This window comes from Elaeis guineensis, chromosome 16 (assembly GCF_000442705.2).
Source record: "Elaeis guineensis isolate ETL-2024a chromosome 16, EG11, whole genome shotgun sequence".
Lineage (NCBI taxonomy): Eukaryota > Viridiplantae > Streptophyta > Magnoliopsida > Arecales > Arecaceae > Elaeis > Elaeis guineensis.
Genome location: NC_026008.2, coordinates 44,701,769 through 44,725,502, shown reverse-complemented (window position 1 = coordinate 44,725,502; position 23,734 = coordinate 44,701,769). Strand labels below are relative to the sequence as shown.

At 37.7% G+C, this 23,734-nt stretch overlaps 1 protein-coding gene across 1 annotated transcript; it reads right to left on the bottom strand.

The window, feature by feature from the left end:
* Positions 1-2,065: 2,065 nt before the first annotated feature.
* LOC105059134 (actin-related protein 2/3 complex subunit 1B) lies at positions 2,066-14,498 on the bottom strand. Its single transcript, XM_010942351.3, has 15 exons — positions 14,301-14,498; positions 13,389-13,474; positions 12,495-12,571; positions 12,283-12,377; positions 11,438-11,507; positions 10,246-10,315; positions 7,724-7,797; positions 7,598-7,640; positions 6,776-6,857; positions 5,863-5,951; positions 5,677-5,762; positions 5,249-5,312; positions 2,623-2,729; positions 2,467-2,525; positions 2,066-2,383 (listed from the first exon to the last, which is right to left on the bottom strand). Exons 1-15 carry the CDS (start codon positions 14,368-14,370, stop codon positions 2,325-2,327), a joined length of 1,131 nt encoding a protein of 376 aa, XP_010940653.1. The 5' UTR covers positions 14,371-14,498; the 3' UTR covers positions 2,066-2,324.
* Between the last annotated feature and the right edge of the window lie 9,236 nt (positions 14,499-23,734).

Here is a 23,734-nt window from a genome sequence, read left to right as displayed (position 1 = left end):
ACCTCGGCCATGAGTCGATCTCAGTTTGCCAATTCATCATGCCATGTGGACAGTTTGTTGGAATCTCTCAATAAATTTCTAAAATGTGGCCATGTGGGGATAACAAACATCTATAACTAACAACCTATGGGTTCAGATCTAACAACCTATAGGTCAGGCCTAACAAACTTTGGCACTTTCTTATATAAGAAGATAGTAAGGGGACTCTCGGGACAAGCTCTGGTAAGCCAACCTAGGCTACTCTGAGCTCCCATAGTCTCTCTCTTTCTCTCTATGTTCAAGTTTCAACTAACTTAAGCATCGAAGGGTCTCCCGTCAGAGACCCCCACTTTCGGTATGAGCGGATTTTTTTTGCAAGTCCATTCCAATATCTTGGAATCAAGTTCTCCCTCTGCCCTTGGCCACATCAATATCCCTGGAGCCTTAACGCAACAGAATTCAGGATGGCATTTTGCTTCCCTTTTCATTAAAAAAAAAAACTTCCAAAGGGCAGTTTACTTGATTGATGCTTTAATTGTGTGATAAACAGTAAATAAAAATCAAACTAATGGTTTTTGGTTGTTCTATTTGATGATTGCTAAAATCTTTGTTTTGCATGATTACAGTGCAAAAATATGTATATTACCATGAGACATTTAACACAGATTGAAAAATATCCAAATTTTCTTTGTTAATCATATTAATTCAGTATAATTAGTGTTGTAAGTCTAACATATGGTTAGTAATTACAGACCGTTGCACTTGTCGTTGTTGAAGGATCTATACAATGTCGTTAGAACTCAACATTCATCTCCGAAGCTGGCTCAATTTAAAAGTCTTAGTCATTAGATTTTTAGCCAATTATCTGAATCAGTTCTTCTCCTTTATTTATTCCATGAAGACTAGGTCTACACATGAGCCACAACACTAGCATGCATGTTCATGCAAGGAAATAAGTAGTGAGCTCATGATTCTGAGGCATCTTCTAAAACAAAAAGTATAATCAGATTGGCCAAAAGAATGCTCTCCCATTTATTTTATTGGCTGCAAACTTCACCTAGCGGCTTGTGTTAACTTCACCACTCCTTACCAGAAACACTTTTGCAAGCGTAAACTCCTCGGCATCAATATATAATATTTTTTGCGTTAAATATACGCTTAATCATCCATTGTCCACCAGATGTGGCGTCTCCATGGGCACGGCTAAAGAATTAGAATAATGAGCTTTATGCAGCTTTTCCAATTCACTTGTAGAACAAGTATACCATTAGGAATATCTGAGTTGACCCTAGCCACCGACGGGGAACCACTGCAACCTATAATTTTCCCTTTTTCAGGTTGCTCCACTATATAATATCGGAAAGTTGGCGTCTTAGGACTCCATCGCAAGGTCGTCATCTGGAATGATACTCAAAAGAAACTTCAAATCTTCTATTTCAAATAATCCATTGATAAAAATAGCCTCTAATTTGCAAAACAATATTCTATCAGGAGCTTCATTCAAGAGAGACTGCGCCCCCTCATCCACCCCAAAAACCCACCCAAAATAAAACCAAAAAAAAAAAAAGGGAAAGAAAAAATATTAGATAAGCATTGATAATTCTAGAACAAAGCATACTTCAGGGCAACTGGGCAAGCATTCAAATAACATTATCTAAGATCTCTTCATCAAGGTCCCAGCTCAACCAACAGAAGTTTCAATTAAACAATGGAAGTTTTTCACATATTCATGAGGTTGTACGTCATCTAAGGATGGTAAGTCTTTTCTTCTGTAGCCTTTTTTCACCTAATAGCAGCCATTTCCAAGACATGAGCTCTAATCATACAGGAATCCTATCGTTAAGCCTCTGGTCCATGTATCCTACAATATGTAAGAATAAAATCTATTCCACATCAAAAAACATCTCCCTAGCGTTAAGAGGTACAATGGTCAGGATAAAAAGAATGATCAACTTTTGATACGAACAATGACATTCCTAAAGTTTTGTGCTTCAATGAGATCTCTCCAATTTTCGATGACGACCTGCACGCAGGTTGACTTTGTGCATTTTCTAGAAAGTTCACAGTTGTCAGAAACCCCAAAGGATTACAAAAACATCGGCAGAATCCACTCAATTGAAAATAAGTTCTAAATGAGCTGACAATGATAAGAAGTTGCAGACTAAAAAAAATTGCAATATCGGTATACAATACAAAAGAGGTAGGGTGGGTGGGGGTTTGAATGCGGATGGGATCCTTCAGAGTTAGGTTCACCTTTAAGACATGCTTGCATCACGACCAAGGATGCTACAGAGCTGAAGCAAAACTTCCAATGCGGTGAGTCTTAAATGATAGCCAACTTGGACTTATTGTGGAAGATCAATGTAGTCATCCAACTCCCAGATCGCCAATTTACCATCCAACCCTACATGAAATAATATAGCATGCATAAAATTTAAGGTCATCACGACCTAGGAAAAGGTAGGAAGTTTAGATATTTTATCTAACCTGAGGTGCTGAAACGCTTCACAACAGTCTCACCACCCTTTCTTAGAGGCACGATGCAACTGGAAAAGCCAATGTGTACATCAAAACATAATCCAAAAAGCTTGCACACTAAAGATACAGCTAAATGCAAATGTTGCCATCCCGACAAAGACATACGTTATGCAGTTCTCATGAACTCCACCCCGAGGTCTTGATGGTTCAACTGCATCATTGCTCGCTCCATGTTTTGATTGGCCATAAAGCTTCCCAAAGGCTTCAGAGAACTGAGAAGATTAAAATTCCTTTTCTTATTATTTTCTGACTAGTGTGACAACCTTATACATGGACAAAATCATAGGTAGCTACAAAGACAATTTTCAAGATATATAATCTTTACAACCAATAAATACATTTTTATATGAAGAAATATCACAAAACTATATCAAGTTTATTTTATAGACACACTAAGCCTGAGGATTAGTGTCCTAGAAATATAACTTTTATCACTTCAAATTGCATCAATGGAAGCACTAGTTTTATAAGCCTTTAAAGCACTTCAAAACATTGAAAATAGGAAACAGATCTGATGACTAACAAAAAGTCTCGCACAGAGTACTAAGATGTGCACCCTAGTTGCAAAATACTTACTGGTTAGCACCATATTATCTTTTATAACGAACTTAATCAGAGCCAAAATACTGACTAATTGGTTACCACATCTAATCCTTTGGCAACTTATACAATACCAACTTAATTAGAAAATACAACAGAAAAGTAATCTGAATACAGAAAATGGCAAGATGGCCACAAAATGAATGCACTAAGAAATACAACTACATTTGTAGGTGAATCTCCAGAGAGAATTTTCCTCACTAACATGAATGGCAAAAGAGCAAAATATGGATATGATTGAACACATACAAACACGCATATTTATACACCCCCTGCCCCAGGAATAAGAAAACAACCAAAAAAGAAAAGGGAACACAAAAACAAAAATGCACTCACACAGATCCAAAAAAATTGGAAGGAAAAAAAAATCCTACATATAGTTTATTTCAATCTTAGTTGTATTATGAGTCCACAAGCAGATTAAAATTTAAATGTTCATGACTTCATGTTATATATTTTACTTGTAAATTTAGGTCTTCCACTCTAGACAGACTCCAACCTAAAATGAATTTCTAGTTGATACAATACTTGGATAAGTCGAGAGTCAATAAAGGACTTTGAATATACAGTTTCTTTGGATTGATTTTTAGGCTAATTTCAGGGTATGTCTTAGGGTCCTATTTTGAATAAGACCATTGTGCATACTCCTCATTAACTGATTATTATAATGGAGATGAGACCAAAACTCATGCAGATTGATTTTAGAATTATCTTTATAACTGAGAATTCATGGGTATCCAAATTTTGTAATTTTTTACTTATTATTTCTTTATTATGTTGGGAAATCAGTTTAGGAAAGGGATTAACACATTTTGAGGAATAATATGAATCTTTTTCTTAAGAGACAAGGAATCTACATCTCCAACTTTGTAATTTGAAGTGGGAGTAGCAATCCAGTCAGTACAGGTCGGATCAAATGCAGTTCAGATCAAATATTTGTCAACTTAAACCCGACCTGTTTATTAAATGGGTAAAAAGTCCAAACTCAAATCTGACCCTTTTATTAAACATGTAACCTGATCTAGGCCACATAAGCCATTTAATAAATGGATCAAATCAGATTAAACAGGCTAGACAAGTTTTAAACAGGTCCTAGTAAATTAAGTGGGTCTTAAATGAGCTAAAAGAGTCTTTACAGTCTTAAACAGTTTGGTCATGACCCGACCCAATTATTAAACGGATTAAAATGGGTCTAATAAGTCAGAATTCTAAACCTGTGCCTAACTTGTTTAATAAACAACTTAAGTCGAATCAACCTTTTTACAACCAGAAATGTGTATGCAAAACTTGAATCTGCTTAAACCAGGTCGAATACGGGTCAGACTAGCAGATCGGTCATAAATTGCTGCCGCTAATTTGGAGGTGTGACTATGTCGGCCCTAGGTAAAACCACCGTAGCATTTTGAAAGTGCAATTCATCCACCCAAAAAAAAGTGCAAGTACACCTGTCTCATCCTTGTTCTTCCTGTTATTGCTGTTCTCTTTAAACATTAGTTCCCTTCAATTTTAACCATTAGAACAGCCACCTTCTCTTCTTGTCTTATTGAAGGTGGGCTGACACAAATTTCAGAAAACCTGGAGCAAGGTAAATATCAGAAAGGATGATTTCACCAGCCCTTTGCATGAAGGAAGATCAAAGCCTTTAAAATCAACATGCTACAAATTTGATGATCAAGCAGGTAAGAGTGAATGTGATGACATTGTCAAAGGAGATAAAACATAAGGAAGGTATCTGCCTCAAATTGTTCCAGTTTATGACTCTTCTGAAAGTTTGGATGGTTAAAATATCAGAAAAACTTTTTGAGTCATGAGGCAACGGATCAGTTCAACCAGTCACAAGTCAAAACGGAGTTTGAGTGCAAAACACTCTGTCCTGTTCCAGTTGATCAAATAGTAGCTCAAATCCTCAGGCACAAACTATATATTCATCATTAAGCTTAAAAAAATAATTGAGAACATAGACTAAGTTAAATTCCCCAGATCATGTCACAGATAGCACAAGGGTATGCTTTTATAGAAAATGATGCAATAAGAAATGGATTTTGCTAAATTAAAAAAAAAAAAAAAAACTTTTGATATCTGATCAGCATTCCTTACGAAGGAGTAATATCATGCAAATCTATGAACAAACCTGTGAACCATACTTCGAGCTTGATTGTGCTGTTTTCTTCTCATCTAAGAATTTCACAAAGCTCCTGTAACAAGAAATGATAACATCACTCCAAAAAATCATCTCCTTTTCGATATAGTTTGCACCAAGGACAGTGTCATGCACTATCATATTTTTTCTGCAACTAGATATTAGGATAATATATAAAACATCGCAATAGTCATAAAGGACCTACTAAGCATTTGCTGTTCTTTCTATTTATGCATGGATTTGATGTCAAGAAGAATACAAGGAAACCACTTTTTTCCCAAAAATAATGAAATACTCAGAAATGGCAAAGCCTCCGGATTTCATATCAATGACTCATGATTTGACCTAGAGCAAGATCGAATGAAGATTCCAATATTAAGGTGATAAAAGAAAATTAATTTCTTGAAACAATAGCATACCATAGTCCTGTTTCATCAGCAGCAAAAACCAAGGGGTTGCAATCAAATCCCACACCAATTAGCATTCTCTCAGAAACAAAAAGGACCTGGAAAATAGTTGGCAGTTGGTGAATAAGTTCTATGCAAACTTCAAGACACATCTGAGTTGCTGATGTACAAAGTAGAGAAGAGAAAATGCTGACCCACATCACGGAGAGGCAGATCACGGAAGGCGACAGTTTGTGCAGAAGGAGAAGATTCAACATCCTCGATGAAATAAATCATAGAGTTGTGACCTAACAGTTAAATCGATATTAGGTCATGTAATGCACATGACTAGAAAAATGAATAGAAAAGGCTGGTGGACTACATAATGAACCCTGTGACTGTAAAACATTATCATAAGATCAAACAGTTGGGTGCTACCACTTTCTCCTTATTTGATCATACAATCAATAAAAACCTATTAGATATATCATAATAGCCCAGAATACATAAATTGAATGGTTGTCACAATCAAATTTCTAGTTTATTTTTTACATTCTCCTGTAGCTTGGTTAAATATTACTTGCAGGTTGAGGATGTGGGAATGACAAGAGCTTATTTATTACCAAACATCATATAATAAAAAAGGCCTAATAAAATGTTCAGTTTGAGTATTATATTGGAATAAAGGTCAAAAATTTATTGACAAAGAAACATCAGCGTCAGGGAAGTCAGACTTGCACTGTGCTGGACTTACACTAGATATGGAAGTAGTCACCTCACCTTTCACATTGTAAGCTGTCATTGCAATTCTCTTCTTTTGATTACACAAATTCTACTGCTTCATAAGCAAGATAATAAAAAGGATCCACAGAGTAGAAGATTGATGCAACTTTTCATCAATGCCCATCATTGTAGACATCTAACAAGTACTGAGTATGCAATGAAACACCTTAGCATTGGAAATACGATTCCAATTTTCCTCTTAATACTTTTAGAGATCATATAACTTAAAAATATTCATGAAGCACACAGCAGCAAATCATTAAATAAATTATAATACAACATGATAAAGGGAAGGATCATCGTAAACAAAAACCAAGAAAATCAGGGGAGAGAGAAAGAGAGATCTAACCTGCATAAGCCAAGGTATTGCCATTTGGAGACCATTTCACACCAAATGCCCAAGTAAAAGAGAGATCAAGTTGTGCAATTTGCTGCTTTGAAACAATACAAACAACATGTACAATAAACATCAAATTCAAGAAATATGATTAAAAATATGAAAGAAGTTTATAGGGGACAAAGAAAAAGAACAATGATGCCAAAGAATAAACACAACCATCCTCTACCAAGGTGAAATTTTCAAATATAAATATGATCGACTTAAAAATATAAATTAGAAGAAGAAAGAACCAGCAATAACGTCATATCTCTGGGCTGCTATGCAATTATCAAACTCATAAAAGTTATTAAATTTGAAATTTGAATCTTCCTAAAAGAATTCTATTGGCACCACCTCTATTCATAGCCAACAGCAATGGTTTGCCAATTGGAAGACAAACATTTCTCTGGGCTGCTATGCAATTATCAAACTCTTAAAAGTGAACAAATTTCGACTTTGAATCATCCTAAAGTGATTCTGTAGGCACCATCTGTAATCATAGAAAATAGCAAGAGCTTTCCGATCGGAAGAAAAAAGTATCAATGTGTGAATATTTTCAGGCACCAGAATTTTATGCAATATGGTGCAATGATGGTATCCTGTAGTGAGATTTGGTCCAAGCACATTGTAGCACAACAGAAAGGCTTGCTGTAAAGGTACAAAACTCATTATAATTTGATACACTAGCACATGAGCTGAAATGGTTTTTCATCAAATCAAGAAAAAACATCATCTAGTGTATATAATAAAAATATCTTTAAAAAAAAAAAGGAAACAACAGATAATACGAACCTCTCCAAATTTTAATTCATTAGAAGAGCTTGCTCCTGAATCCCTGCTCACAAGGGAAACAAAGATAAGCCATCTGCATATGTTTCAAAGCTTTTAGCTGAATAATCACTAAATATTTATACTGACCTTGGATCGACACCCTTGATGAAAGTTGAAAAAACTCGACACTTACCATCAGTAGATGTTGTTGCAAGAAGAATCTGCAAACAATAGGAAGGGAAACAATGGAAGCCTTAAAAAAATTGGAATTTGTTCTTGGTTGAAAATTTCAAGCATTACAATTGTTCCGTTACTATAAATTAATCTAGTAACAAAGAAATGTGCTGTACATCAACATGTGCACATGTAGGTGAAACCAGCCTATTTGACATATAAATCGAAGCTTCCCCCTTTTTCAGGTTGGGATATGCATTGCTATTTCATTGAGCCCAATAAAAAGGGGGGAAGGGGAACAAAGGTGATCATCATCTACATGCTCATGTAGGTCTAGCAGCACAAAATAACTGTGGCAAAAAGAAAATCATGATTCACAAATATCAATGATCAGATCTACATGATGAAAAAGAACAATTCAGAGAAGCCTAGCATGTTATGTTTGTGTTGCACTTTGAAAGAAAAATCCAGGACTATATTCCATGTACTCTGGAAGATAAAGTTAATTTACAACAGAAAAGAAAACAATTCCCAAGAAACACAATATTAAAAAATAATTAAATACATCAAGGAATGTAAACATAGGCCTCATCTAATGTTTCTGTTTCCCGCTAATGCAATCCAAATCATTAAGGCCTTGTTTAACAAAGCTTTTGAAGTGCTAAAAAGCACTTTCTAGCGATCCAAAAACACTTTTAGATGGTATAATAATGTTTGATAAAAAATTTGAAAGCCGTTTTGACTTTATCAGAAAACTGAAAAAGGTCTACCTGGGAGAAGCTCCAAAATCTCTCCAAAAATACCTTCTGGCTAATGTCGAAAAACTATTTTGATTTAAATGAAATTTGTTCGATGACAAAATACCCACTAACAAATCTCCTAATTACATCTTATATCATATCATATTATATTATTATACTATAAATATAATATAATATAATGATAAATTAATACTATGGTATATTATAAACATATAATATCATCTATTATATTATTATAATATTATAAAAATATCTAACATAATGGTATTTAATAATAATATAATATTATTATATTATAATAATATAATATAATCTGTTATATTATAATTGATTACAAGATTAGATTATAATCCATTATATTATATTACATTACACATTATATTATAATTATCAATAGTATTATATCATAGTATAAAAATATAACATTATATTATATTATAAATACAATAATATTTTAATATATAATATTATATTGTATTATTTTTCACGATACAATACCACGCAATGTCTTTATTATCATTTTATCATACCCAAAATACTTTCTTATTTTAATTACCAAACATATGTTAAAGTTTCAAAGAATTTTATAAATGTGGTTACCAAACAGCAAACAGCTTTTTGTACAAACTCTACTTCCAAAAGCTCTACTTCTTGAAAGCTCTACTTTCAAAAGCTCCGAAGGCCCTACTACTACCAACAGCAATTCCAAATAGAGCCTAAGTCCTGTAATGCTTTTTTGTTACTCAATCCCCTTGGACTATTCATTCCATCAAATTACTTTCCTGCTGCTTCAATTTAATTGTTGTAAGCCTTAGCCAATAACACGCTGTCAGTTTTCTGCATGTTCCTTGGTACTTGCATCAGAAAGCAACACAGATAAGATATTTTAGCAACAAGACTTATCAAATAAAATAATATATCTGTAAGAATATAATCATTTTTGCATCTTTACTCTAGTCCTTGACTGTAAATAACATTTATCATCATGTATGCTCATAAGCACAAATCTAAAGCTCACCTCTGACCTGCACAATGCCTTTCATGGGAACTGAGCAAATGATCAAAAAGATTGGAATTGCTGGGAGGTTGCTGCTAGAATCATTTTAAATGAGTGTAGGTGACCTGTTGGATGTATCTTGAGTTAGGTATCTCTGGGAATAGGGTTTGGGACTTTGGATGGTATTACTGGTAGGCAGTCTAAGTGGCTAATTGATGCTTAGCATGTGTTAGCTGAGAATTTGTTGGGCTGCAAGGTCATCCCTTATATCTTGAAAATCTAGGGCTAAGGATAAGAATTGTATTGTGGATGTTGCATAATATGTGACCGGATGGATGAGAAGGATTCTCTCTTATAGCTGAAGGATTTACCACAAAAAGGTTGCATTGTTGTACTATTCAATCAATAGGTTTACCTGCTTTCCTTTTCTAAAGTAATGGTATTTCGTGGCCAGGAATAAATTCATGGTGACTTCAGCTAGAGAGACTGTGGAGGAAAATAAGGGAATTCGTATCGTGCCTTGCAATATTAGAATCAAGGATCATTGAATTATAGCATCAACCAAGTCTGGACCTACATTCCAGCTCCCTTACTTCCTTTCTATGCCACATTACAGAGTGAACTATGTAAAAGAGTTACATGCAAGTACATACTTGTCTGTATCATACAGTATAGCATTTATGACTGATGGTAAAATACACAATCTGATATGTGAAAGAAAGCAGAAAGAAACTCACGTTGTTAGGGTGCCATGCAACACCTGTAACAGAAGAATTATGCTTTTTCCTGATAAGCTTACTAACCCACCTGAAGGAAAGGCAGTATATAGAATAAGAAATTAATTCAGAAACCTAAATCTAAGAGCATGCAAGCGAGGAAGAACTACAACATTTCAGTTTTCTGACTGAACATCTACCTCATGCATATTGACAGGGAAATATTTCAGGAAAAGAAATCCAATACCCAGAATAGTTTACATGAGAAACAAAAAAGTGCATCACAAACCAAGAGATAAGATATAATCCAGCACACTGCAACCAGGTTTTAATACTGATGTTAGCGCAAGTGCAACAAATTTTTAGTGCACGTGGTGTTTGTCATTTTAGCAGAGGAAGAGATAAGACAGGAGGAACAGGGAACAGCAGAAATGGAAAGAAGAAAGGAAGACATAGGGCAGAAGGGATGGGAAGAGAGGGGAGGGGGGTGGGTGCGAAACCAACGGAATAGTTGGAGGGTCCACATGGGCTACAGTTGGCTGGCCATGACAAAAGAAAAAAGTCGTTGGAGAGCAATCAGATTATGCTTTATTCTATTGTAACAAACAAATAAATAAACAAACTAATTTAGGAACCACAGAACTTATGTAGGATGAGATCTCCTTCACTTTAAAAACTTATTCCATATTCAAATAATGATATCACATCCCTCCTTAAGAAAGCATAAATACCAAAATGTTAGAAAAAGCACAAAGCATAATGATATCCGACTAAGAAGGCACAACCAATTGTTGCTTTGCTCACCAATATTATCAGGTGAAGTCAGCTCAGATTGCTTCCAATACCAACTGGCCAACCTTTGGCTGGACAATATCGAAAAAAATTGTCAACCATTTTTAACAGATTTTGTGTCCAAAGCACCAAGAAAGGGGACCAAAAGCAAAATTCACGTCAAGTCCCACTACTGAAAGTGAATCTAGATTTTTATTTGAAATAATTGACCTCAATTAATTGATATCCAGTGCAGATACAGAATTTTTCTGTTTTACAATTATTTTCTAAACCACTAGCTTCACTTATAAACATAGACCAGAAAAACCACTGAAGAGGGAAATCTTCTGAAACATTGCTATCTCTAAAAAATTTTCAGTTGATTGATTAGATTGTTGAATAGAAAATTTAAGAAGCATGGAACTGAAGGAAAGCAAGTTACCAGTTATTCTCTTGCTCATAGTAACATACACAAACAGTTTTGGCCCCACTTCCAACAGCAAACTTGTTTTCTGGAAAATAAATCAATGAGTTAATTGAAGCGATAGAGAGAGAGAGAAGAAGACATGTTCTGTGTTAACAAGCATCTCTTGACAAATCAACTCAGAAAAAATCAGGACAGTGATAATGCTATTTATAAAGTGATTGAAGTAACATATTTTGTTGCAATGTGCATTTCCCACCAAATCTACTTAATTTTGAACCAAATCACAACTTCCACTATTTATAAATTGATGATTACATAAACAACAAGACAATCCCATGTATTTGGTGTTCACCATTCAAAAGTTAGAATCAGCAGCCAAATCTCCTAAACTAAACAGTGATCATTTAGTAGCTTCTCACTTCTTTAATCCAGGTCTGCAGAGGTCTCCCTCTTTTTAAACTCAACCATGTAATGCCCATCTTTACTATAGGTGTCACCAAGCAGCAGAATACACAGCAAAACCATCATAAGCAGTTCTTATGTTTGTATAGCAATGCACTGTCACAACCTCAGCAAATAATCAATCCATAGAAAATGAAAGACCAGGGCTTAAAATTGATACCATGATCCATTTAATTCAGTGGCAAAAATAAAGAAACAGTTAGCAAATAATAGGTTACTGAGATTGATTGAGAAAGTGCAAGACATCAGACCTTTGGAAAGATAACAGAAATATAACATCTATCTCAAGATTCAGGAAAGCCATTGGCCAGATCAGTAAATACACAAAAAAAGTTAGAAGTTTACTTATATAACAACACAATCAGAAAAATTCATTTATGCTACCTCTGCTCTGATACCTTTAGGACTCCACTGAACACAAAGAGCAGCTCGGTTTAGCCTGAGAATGACAAGGGTAGGTACCCATTCAGAAGCTTCTTGGTTCCAAACATATCTGAAAAGAAGACCATCAAAAATAGATCAAACCCGAAACTATTAGTCATAACTCACAATAGTAAATCTGACTGTCTTAACAAGCAAACAAACACAGTAGTGGATACTAGATACTTACGAATTCCGATCATGTGAAACTGTTACAATTTTATTGGATCTCATGCTCCAATCTATTCCAGATATGATTTGGTCATGCTGTGAGAAACACATTGTAAGGACCCAAAAATATTATGTTATTAACGAATAATGAACAAACCAGTTCAGGCCTACACAGAAGCACAAATGAATAAGCAAACAGAATCTCCTATATAAGTAGTGGGAGTGTGGGACTTGAAGCACCTTATTTATCCAGATGTTAAAATTTTCTCAATTTTGGGGTACTTTTGCTTGCCTTGACATTAAAATCATGTGTTAAAATATGTGGAGGTTAATTCACAAGGTATACAGGTTATAGATACCATCGATGGAAAGAAAATAGTAAAATGAGGTAAAATAATGTTATCATTTAAATATGAAGATCATGCATATTGTCAACTACGAAGGGAATGAAGATTAATGCTTATGCCAGCAATACCATTCCACACTTCTTGGACCTTGGACTTTTTTAGCAACTTCCACCCTTTTTCTATATGTATGATGTTGGCCATTTATGCATGTGTCTTGTGAGAAGAAAACTATACCATGTGACTCATTATGCATCATGTGTATTCTGATATGTTTTACATATATAGTTACATCACGATACATGAATATAACTTGGTAAGAACAAGAGTGGAACTTGGAATAATGAGAACGAGCTCCTTAGATAGTATCCACTGTTTTAAATATATAACAACAAGTTTCCTCGTTATATAAGACCGCCTAAAAATGCTTGGTTGCTGCCTTGAAGTCATATAATTTCACCAAAAAAAACAAGACAGAAAAATCCAAGATGTAACACGACATTTGTGGAAAAAAAACTATATATCATGAAAAATGGAAAAACTAATTGAGCATATACTAATAACAATACCTTGTAAAGAACATGCAGTTTCTCCCACCTGTCTTTAATGAATTTATAGATGTGTAGTTCATTATTGTTTGGACAAAATGCAACCACTGCAAAAAAAGATAATGCTAATATATCACTGCCTTGAAAATATTATAAAGTAAAATGCAACAGTTAGGTTCACCATCATGACCCATCATCATTTATCATCATTAGAAAACAAAGGATTAACAATACGTTTGTAGCAGTAAGTCATGGAAACACTTCGCTTTAAATAACAATTCGTGAAAATTCAGGGCAAGAAAAAAGATAAATTTATGATTTGGCTAGCTGAGCCAAATGCAATCTTGGAAACTTTGATATGCCACGTGCTTTCCCTTCAACCTTTGTTTCTTTCCCAGTTTGTTGTTTCCCCATCCCTGTTTTACTGTGGTTTTAATTCGGGGAATGACTATTTCCCACCCAATACCTGCTGTTCCTTTAATTTTTCACTAGATTATAGGGATTCTAAAAAGAAGAAAACCGAATTCTTCTCTTGATTTCTTGGAATCAAATACCCATTCATCCATCAAACGAAAACGAAAAGCTTAGAATCTTGATGTAATTCAATAGACTAAAACACACCCGAGAGAATATAAATAAGCGAATCAATCAACTCGCACAGCAACGCCAAATTATCACTCGAAAAAATAGCCCATTCACCGTCCAATTTGACTACACTCCGCTTCGTCGTCGTCACAATTAACATAGGTTACAGTACAATTGAAAGATTGTAACCAAGAAAGGAACAATTAAGACACAGAAAGACCAAAAAGAACATCTCACGGCATGGATCCGAATGCAGTAACGACTCCAAGATCTAAAAACTGGGACTCCAAGAGTTGTAGGGCAAGAAGAGAGAGAGAAAGAGAGGGGCTGCGGGGCAATAGAGATTACTCGTCCGATCCGGGCTCCAGGCGTGGCAGGTAATGCACTGCGCGAACTGATGGACCGCAACCGCCGCCATGAGTCTTGCCGCCTCCCCTCCTACTCTTCTCCTTCGCTTGTTTCCTTCCCCCTAGGTTTCAAAGGAGGAAAGGGTGGGACGGGACGGGACGGGATGGGATGGGATGGGATTTTAGTGGGGATTGGGGAAATTGGGGAAACGTTTGGGAGAAGGGAACCGACGAGTGAAAGACAAGGGAAAGGAAAGCAGCAGAGGACCAAACAAGAGCAGTTGAGGTGGAAAGCGAGACATCGTGATTTCTTCGACAATTTTATATTTAACCCCCACATACGTATTACATTCTCCTCCCGTCCTCGTCGATGTGACCGCTCTTGAATAAATAGTGATTGATCTCTGGCGTACATTTCTTTGCCCTTTGAATTAGTAAACTGGTTGCTTGGATCTTAAATTCCCAGAATGTGGGGAATTTGGTTTGTAAAACTAAAACAAATGCACTTTAATTAGTATGGGAATAAGATATGAGTTAGGTCCGGGAGGGGCAATCAAATAGGAATGGATTAAATATGAGTCAGGTCAAATAAAAATTTAATTAAAATTTTATAAATTTAAATTAATTATTTATTAAATGGGTTAAAAATTTATATTTCAATATAATTATTTAAGTAAATAATTAATTTAATTTAATTTATTTGTAGAAATAAGTTAAATGAATTATGCACATTAAGCATTGTGGCAATAGATGACCTTGGCTTTCATGCTTAGCTTTGGATCTAAGAAAATTCAGATCATGTTTAGATGTAAAAAGAGATGTTTTTTTTTTGATTTATTATTTTATTTGTATGGACGGTTATATAGTTATTTATTTAAGATTGTCCAATGTCCACTATGAAACGAATGACCTAAATTGTTTATGTATTTTATTTAGATAGATGCAACATATATATTTATCATGGCATGTGTTGCTACTAAACTTCAAGATCAGATTGGGGCCGGTAAAATCAAGATAAGTTGAGGTCGGTGCAGTTGTAGTGGCTTTTTGGTTGATTGCCGAACCTGACAAAAAATCCACTAACGAGATTTTTTTTTATGGAACCCTCGAATGGTTGAGTCAGTTGAAATCCAAAGAATAGTGGAAGAGAGGATGTGAGAATGAGAGCAGTGGTATAGGTTTTTTTAAACCAACATGAGGGTCCCTATCTCTCTATATTTGTAGAGGGAGATTGATGGGCATTTCCATGATCAACAGTATATGTAATAATTGCATGCAACTGCTAGCCTATGACTTAAATGGACCATAATGACTAGTCACGTGCTCCAATAGTTTCGAGCATCTTAATTGTATGATAATGGTTACTACATAGCCATCACTGACATTCTCATACTGATATAATTATACCTTTAGATCATCCATATTTGAGATGATATGGTCGATCATACCAAGCAGGTTCCATCTTGATCAGTACCGAGGTCAAAACATCCTCCACATTAGTATGGGCTAATTTTATCTCCAACTTACCCAGTTCACCCTCCATAACGAATCAACAATTCTCTCAGTAATCAGCATGCATATCTCAAAGCATCTGCTTATTATCTAAGGGAATAAAGTGCATGCCAGCTGGCAGCTCTAACATGAGTCCTACTTCTACCATTCCCACGATACATTCTCTATCATGGAAAAGAACCTGGACTAAGGCTAGAAATGGGCTCAGGCAGTTCCGATGGGTTTCGAGCTGGCCTGACTTTCGATTTGAACTATAGGCTGGGCCCGAATAAAATCAGATCGGATTTGAATCTGAATATATAGCTTGTTGCTGTTTAAATCGATCGAGATCAGAAGACAGACGGCTGGTCCTCGTGCAGAGATGATGGCATTGGAGTACCTACAAAACAAGTCCCAAATCGAAGGTTGTGGCTCCGACGAGAATCCTCCGACGCTCAAGTCAGAAAAATAGAGAACAAAGAAGTAGCAACGGATTCTCTGAGAGAGATTTGATTTGACTTACCTGAATCCTCGGGACTCTAGTTGTTTATATAGAAGGATGTCGGACAGTTGGATTGTTAGCTGTAAGATCGTACGATCTCGAAATTATCGGACCATTGGACATGCCAAATTGGATGAGATAATTCAGCTCTCGATCACTCCCGTGAAGTGAGGAGATCATTGCTGGTAGCATACTGAATGAAGAATTTGAATATCTCTTTTGAATAACCTCGAAGACTGTGCCTGATCTTTTGGTCTTGTTGAATGAGTGGTGTCATCTCATGGCAGAAGAGGATCCCACCTATTAATTGTATAGGTTATCAATTAGGAGAGATTTTAGCTTTCATGTGCTTTCCATGTGGGGATATTTATTACTTTTGGCCTCAGCTCATATCAGCATAGATGCTTAGGATACCTCGTATCAGTATAGGAGAGCTCATATCAGGGTCAGCTCAGCTCATATGAAGATAGCTCTTCACAGTATGCATATGGCTCAGCTCTTTACAGCATAGTCATAGCTTATAGAGCTGTAAATCCGAGGCATCCATGATATCCCCGTAACATACCCTCTACTCCTGAGTCTGAGAATCAGACGAAAGGAGTATTGTTAATATGATGCCTCGATCCATACACTGTCTGTCTTTTTTATTCTTCTTCTAGCATCCGATTAGTTATCTTTTATGAGTGGCATTGTGTGCCTATGGCAATCTTGTGCCTACAGCATCTAGCTCTTCTTGTCTTCGTGCGAGAGGCAGTGTGTGCCAGCGGCGAGCTTGTGCCTGCGACATCTTGCGCTCTCGACAGCCTTCTAAGGGTCTGATTAGTTATCCTTCTAGAGGTTTCTTAAGGGTCTCCCTTCGCTTCTCGAGTGATTCGGACTCTACAAGGGTCTGATAAGTTAGCCCTACTTCAGAGTTGTCGAGATCTTCTCAAGGGTCTGGTAAGTTAGTCCTCATAAGTGGGATTGTGTGCCTGTAGCGATCTTGTGCCAACGGTATTTAACATTTCTCGTCTTCACACGAGAGACAGTATGTGCCAGCAGCGAGCTTGTACCTGCAGCATCTTATGCTCTCAACGGCCTTCTGAGGGTCTGATTAGTTATCCTTTCGAAGGTTTCTTAAGGATCTTCCTCCACTTCTCAAGTGACTCGGACTCTGCAGAGGTCTGGTAAGTTAGCTCCGCCTCGAAGCGTTAAGGTCTTCTTGAGGGTCTGGTAAGTTAGTCCTCACGAGTAGCGTTGTGTGCCTGCGGCGATCTTGTACCTACGGCATCTAGCACTCTCGTATTCACGTGAGAAGTAGTGTGTGCCAGCGGCGAGCTTGTGCCTGCGGCATCTTGCACTTTCAGTGGCCTTCTAAGGGTTTGATTAGTTATCCCTCTGGAGGTTCCTTAAGGGTCTCCCTCCACTTCTCGAGCGATTCGGGCTCTGCAGGGGTCTGGTAAGTTAGCCCCACCTCAAAGTCATCGAGATCTTCTCGAGGGTCTGATAAGTTAGCCATTATGAGTGACATTGTATGTCTGCAGCGATCTTGTGCCTATGGCATCTAGCACTTCTCGTCTTCATGTGAGAGGCAGTGTGTGCCAGCAGCGAGCTTGTGCCTGCAGCATCTTGCGCTTTCGACGGTCTTCTAAGGGTCTGATTAGTTATCCCTCCGGAGATTTTCTAAGGGTCTCCGGAGAATGTTTCTCTCTCTTGATGGATTTTCTCTCTCTCCAAAGTCATCCTTCTAAGATTAGCGTAGGGGAAGGCTTCATCTGATGATTCTGATTGAGTTTAGAGACGAGTCTGATTTTAAGTGAGATTTTGATTTTGGAATTTGTTAGATTTAATTTTGAATTAAAATTAATATAAAAATATAATTTTGGATAATAGGCACGGAAGAATCTCCTAGAAGTTAGTCGATCCGTTCATTCAGTGCTCCGTGAAAAGTAAGTAATGAATCATCTTCTCGAGATATTCCATATTTATTCTGAAAATAAATAATTATTCTCTAAAATTATGCATGATTTATGGAATTATGTTTTGAAAGAAAAGTGCTTTTGAAATGTTATGGTATATCGATTTATGCACATGTTTAGTGAAAGATTATGATATATATTGTGGTACTAAGTGTTTTGATATAGATCGGATTTATGCTCTCAGCCTAACTATGTTTCAGTGGGCCCCGCCAATGGGGATTATACGTTGGTACTTTGTGGACCCTGCCAGTGGAGGTTGTGCGCTGGTATTTGTGGACCCTGCCAGTGGGGGTTGTGCGCTGGTATTATGTGGACCCCGCCAATGGGGGTTAAACGTTGGTCATAGTCGAGGCTGTTGAGTTTCGAGTGTTTTGAATCGAATCGGATTTATTATATGTGAATATTTGAAAATTTGGATTTGCATTAAATCAGCATGAAATATATTTTTATGTTTATTTGCAGTATTATATAATATCTGAAATATCTGGTAGAGATATTTGTTACTTACTGGGCTGTCTAGCTCATTACCTTTCTTTCTATTTTTCAGATTCAGACAATTAATTTCGAGCGTGGGAAGAAATATTGGGACAAAGCTTTTAGAGGCGAGATTTAGCATTGTTAACTTCATTGAACTTAGATCTATTGTCTTTATTGTTTTAGCAAAAAATTTTATTAGATGTAAGACATTTGATTTAATTACTTGAATTAAAGTTGAATAATAATTATTCCCGCTGCGATGCATTGATATCGTGATGAGATGCCTTGCATGCTTATGGAGAGAGTTCTTCATGAGTATGCGGCGGTTGCCGCGACCCTCGATTCATAAATCTCGGGTCGGGGGCGTGACAAATAATCTATACAATTAATAGGTGAGATCCTCATCTGCTACAAGGTGATACCATTCATTCAATAAGACCAAAAGATCAGGTACAGTCTTCGAGATTATTCAAAAGAGGTATTCAAATCCTCTACTCAGTATGCTACCAGCAACGATCTCCTCACTTCATGGGAGTGATCGAGGGCTAAATTATCTCGTCCAATTTGGCATGTCCAACGATCAGGCAATCTCGGGATCGTGCGATCTCACAGCTAACAATCTATCTATTCGACACCTTTCTATATAAACAACCAGAGCCTTGAAGATCTAGATAAGTCAAATCAAATTTCTCTCAAAGAATCCATTGCTGCTTTTTTGTTCCCTGCTTTTCTGACTTGAGCGTTGGAGAGTCCTTGCCGGAGCCACAACCTTGGGTTTGAGACTTGTTTTGCAGATCACTGCGATGCCATCATCCCTGCACGAGGATCAGACGTCTGTCTTCCGACCTTGATCGATTTAAGCAGCAACAGATAGAGAAATGACTACTTGCAACATGCGATCAAGGTGCTGCTTAAATCGACCCTTAGAAGACCCTTAGAAGATAACTGATCGCATGTTGCAAGAAGTAGTCATTCCTCTATCTGTTGCTGCTTAAATCGATCAAGGTCGGAAGACAGACGTCTGATCCTCGTGCAGGGATGATGGCATCGCAGTGATCTGCAAAACAAGTCTCAAACTCAAGGTTGTGGCTCCGGCAAGGACTCTCCAACGCTCAAGTCAGAAAAGCAGAGAACAAAAAAGCAGCAATGGATTCTTTGAGAGAAATTTGATTTGACTTATCTAGATCTTCAAGGCTCTGGTTGTTTATATAGAAAGGTGTCGAATAGATAGATTGTTAGCTGTGAGATCGCACGATCCCGAGATTGCCTGACCGTTGGACATGCCAAATTGGACGAGATAATTTAGCCCTCGATCACTCCCATGAAGTGAGGAGATCGTTGCTGGTAGCATACTGAGTGGAGGATTTGAATACCTCTTTTGAATAATCTCGAAGACTATACCTGATCTTTTGGTCTTATTGAATGAATGGTATCACCTTGTAGCAAATGAGGATCTCACCTATTAATTGTATAGATTATTTGTCACACCTCCGATCCGAGATTTGTGAATCGAGGGTCGCGGCAACCACCGCATACTCATGAAGAACTCTCTCCATAAGCATGCAAGGCATCTCATCACGATATCAATGCATCGCAGCGGGAATAATTATTATTCAACTTTAATTCAAGTAATTAAATCAAATGTCTTACATCTAATAAAATTTTTTGCTAAAACAATAAAGACAATAGATCTAAGTTCAATGAAGTTAACAATGCTAAATCTCGCCTCTAAAAGCTCTGTCCCAATATTTCTTCCCACGCTCGAAATTAATTGTCTGAATCTGAAAAATAGAAAGAAAGGTAATGAGCTAGACAGCCCAGTAAGTAACAAATATCTCTACCAGATATTTCAGATATTATATAATGCTGCAAATAAACATAAAAATATATTTCATGCTGATTTAATGCAAATCCAAATTTTCAAATATTCACATATAATAAATCCGATTCGATTCAAAACACTCGAAACTCAACAGCCTCGACTATGACCAACGTTTAACCCCCATTGGCGGGGTCCACATAATACCAGTGCACAACCTCCACTGGCAGGGTCCACAAATACCAGCGCACAACCCCCACTGGCAGGGTCCACAAAGTACCAACGTATAATCCCCATTGGCGGGGCCCACTGAAACATAGTTAGGCTGAGAGCATAAATCCGATCTATATCAAAACACTTAGTACCACAATATATATCATAATCTTTCACTAAACATATGCATAAATCGATATACCATAACATTTCAAAAGCACTTTTCTTTCAAAATATAATTCCATAAATCATGCATAATTTCAGAGAATAATTATTTATTTTCAGAATAAATATGGAATATCTCGAGAAGATGATTCATTACTTATCTTTCACGGAGCACTGAATGAACGGATCGACTAACTTCTAGAAGATTCTTCCGTGCCTATTATCCAAAATTATATTTTTATATTAATTTTAATTCAAAATTAAATCTAACAAATCCCAAAATCAAAATCTCGCTTAAAATCAGACTCGTCTCTAAACTCGATCAGAATCATCAGATGAAGCCTTCCCCTACGCTAATCTTAGAAGGATGACTTTGGAGAGAGAGAAAATCCATCAAGAGAGAGAAACATTTTAGAGAGAGAAAATTCTAGAGAGAGAAAGTAGAGAGAGAAAGTCCAATTCCAGAGAGAGAAAATCAGGGTTCAGACTGAAAGAAGAGAGAGAAGAGAGAGAAACTCTCTCTCTCATCAATTTCAATTTTTATTTATTTATTTATTTATTTACTTACTTTTATATATATATATATATATATATATTTATTTATTTATTTTTATTATTATTATTATTTTTCTTTTCTTTTCTTTTCTTTTTTCTTCTTTTCTTCTTTTCTTTTTCTTCTTTTTCTTCTTTTTCTTTCCTTTTTCTTCTTTTTCTTCTTTTCTTTTCTTTTTCTTTTCTTTTTCTTTTTCTTCTTCTTCTCGGTTCTTCCCGTGCCGGAACAGGGGATCGGCGTCCCCTCGGCCTTGACCAGCCGTTCGGGCCACGGCCGCCACGGTGGAGGCCGACGGCCGACGGGGGCCACTCCCCTGGTCACGGAGGAGTGGGGCCGGCAATCAATTCCGATCGCCGGCGCCGAAAAATTCAAAGAAAATAGATAAAAAAACAGAGTCTTTTTCCCCGGTCAGAAATCGGCGACTTTCGTCGCCGGCAGCCGCGCACAAATGCACGGGGAGGAAGGAGAAGAAAGAGGGAAAGAAGAAGGAGACTCACCTCAGTCTCCGGAGACCTCGTCGGCGGCGATCACGGCGAGAAATCAAAACGGTGACCGCGGCTTTATTTCGAAAAAATCAGAGGGAAGGAGAGGGAGAAGAGGCCGATGATCGGTCTCAAGGGGAAGGGGTCTTCTTATAGAGCACCCTAGGACTCCGAGGGGTCCTAGGAGTCCTAATTTCCATGGGTTTCGCCGGAGAAGAAGACTCCTACCGGGAGTCTTCTTCCCGGTTTGCTCTGTTTTTTTTTTTTGGGGCTTTTGTGGGCTTGATTTGGTTGGGCTATCACATTATTAATCAAGAGAGATTTTAGCCTTCATGTGCTCTCCACGTGAGGACATTTATTGCTTTTGGCCTTAGCTCGTATCAGCATAGATGCTCAGGATACCTCGTATCAGCATAGGGGAGTCATATCAGGATCAGCTCAGCTCATATGAAGGTAGCTCTTCACAGTATGCATATGGCTTAGCTCTTTACAGCATAGTCATAGCTCATAGAGCTGTAGATCCGAGGCATCCATGATACCATCATAATATAGCCCATTTTCTTTTTGGACTCAAGTATATCATTAGTTGGCCTGAATCTGAGCTAGATTACAGGCCCCTTCCTTGGCTTGCTCAGATTCAACCTATTCGACTATGCATCTACAATACTTGTGGATTTATTTTTTTTGGCAGGGCAGGGGGGAGGGGGGGTAGCCGGGTAGGGTAAGAGTTTGATTCTCATCTCCCTCCTCCTTGTCCTCTCCCACCCCTTCGATGCCACTGCCTCCTCTTTCTTCACCCGTCCGAGTAAAATAGGAAGAGGGATTGAGGTGGATTGGGTGAACCAGAAGAGGATGATTATGGCATGGGTTTTTGAGGGGCTAATGAAGACTTGGAGGGCCCGACGAGGTGGTGATAGTGGCTATAGGGACAATGGAGATCGGAGGTTGTGCGCTGATCCGAATGGGTTCAACTTTACTATGTGCCTAAGATCTTCTCCCAAGCACTGGCAGGCAATACCTTCACTAGCTTGATGGCCATTGCGGCCACTTCATCGGTGGCCTTACGGTTCAACTTCTCAAATACCTAGCCAATCTGTGTGGGATCTCAGAATCACCGTCTAAGATGGCGGTGACATTGGAGGAGAAGAACAAGATGCCAAGACTCATAGATCAGATGGCCCCCATGGATCTGCCACGTTTTCATGGATTAAGAGGGAGGTTGGGGAGGTTGATGGAGGGGGCATGGAGGAGGTGGTCAGTACGGCAACGATCATCAGAGAGGGACTTGAGAAGGTGGAGGAGGGTCTAATGATTGTAGATGGAGCCAGGGCTGGTGTGGACGGCAAGCTTAGGGTGAAGGACAATGAAATGAAGGCAAGAATATTAGTTTGGCCCAACCAGACCCGAGTCAGGTTTAGATGGAAGTATGGCCTGATCCAGCTTCAGTCCCAACCTGGACTCCAAACATATGTGCACTCAAGACGGGACTTTGACAACGGCGAGCAGGTTCCTTTCAGCGTCCATGTGGCCGGTTTGTCGATCATCTCGCCTTCTATTCTCCCGAGAATTCTTTGCAGACCGTGGATTCCCCCAGGCGCTCCACGGATCGGCTCCGTGCCCCAGCATGCATGGAGAGCTTCCGTCCGGCACGCTTACTTCAATACCCGTGCCAGGAGACCCATCGTATCGTCGCGAATCTCAAATCTCACCGTGCGTGACATCCCACCCCACATTTGCAAACATCGTGTTCTAGTGCCCAGCGAGTCCGATCCACC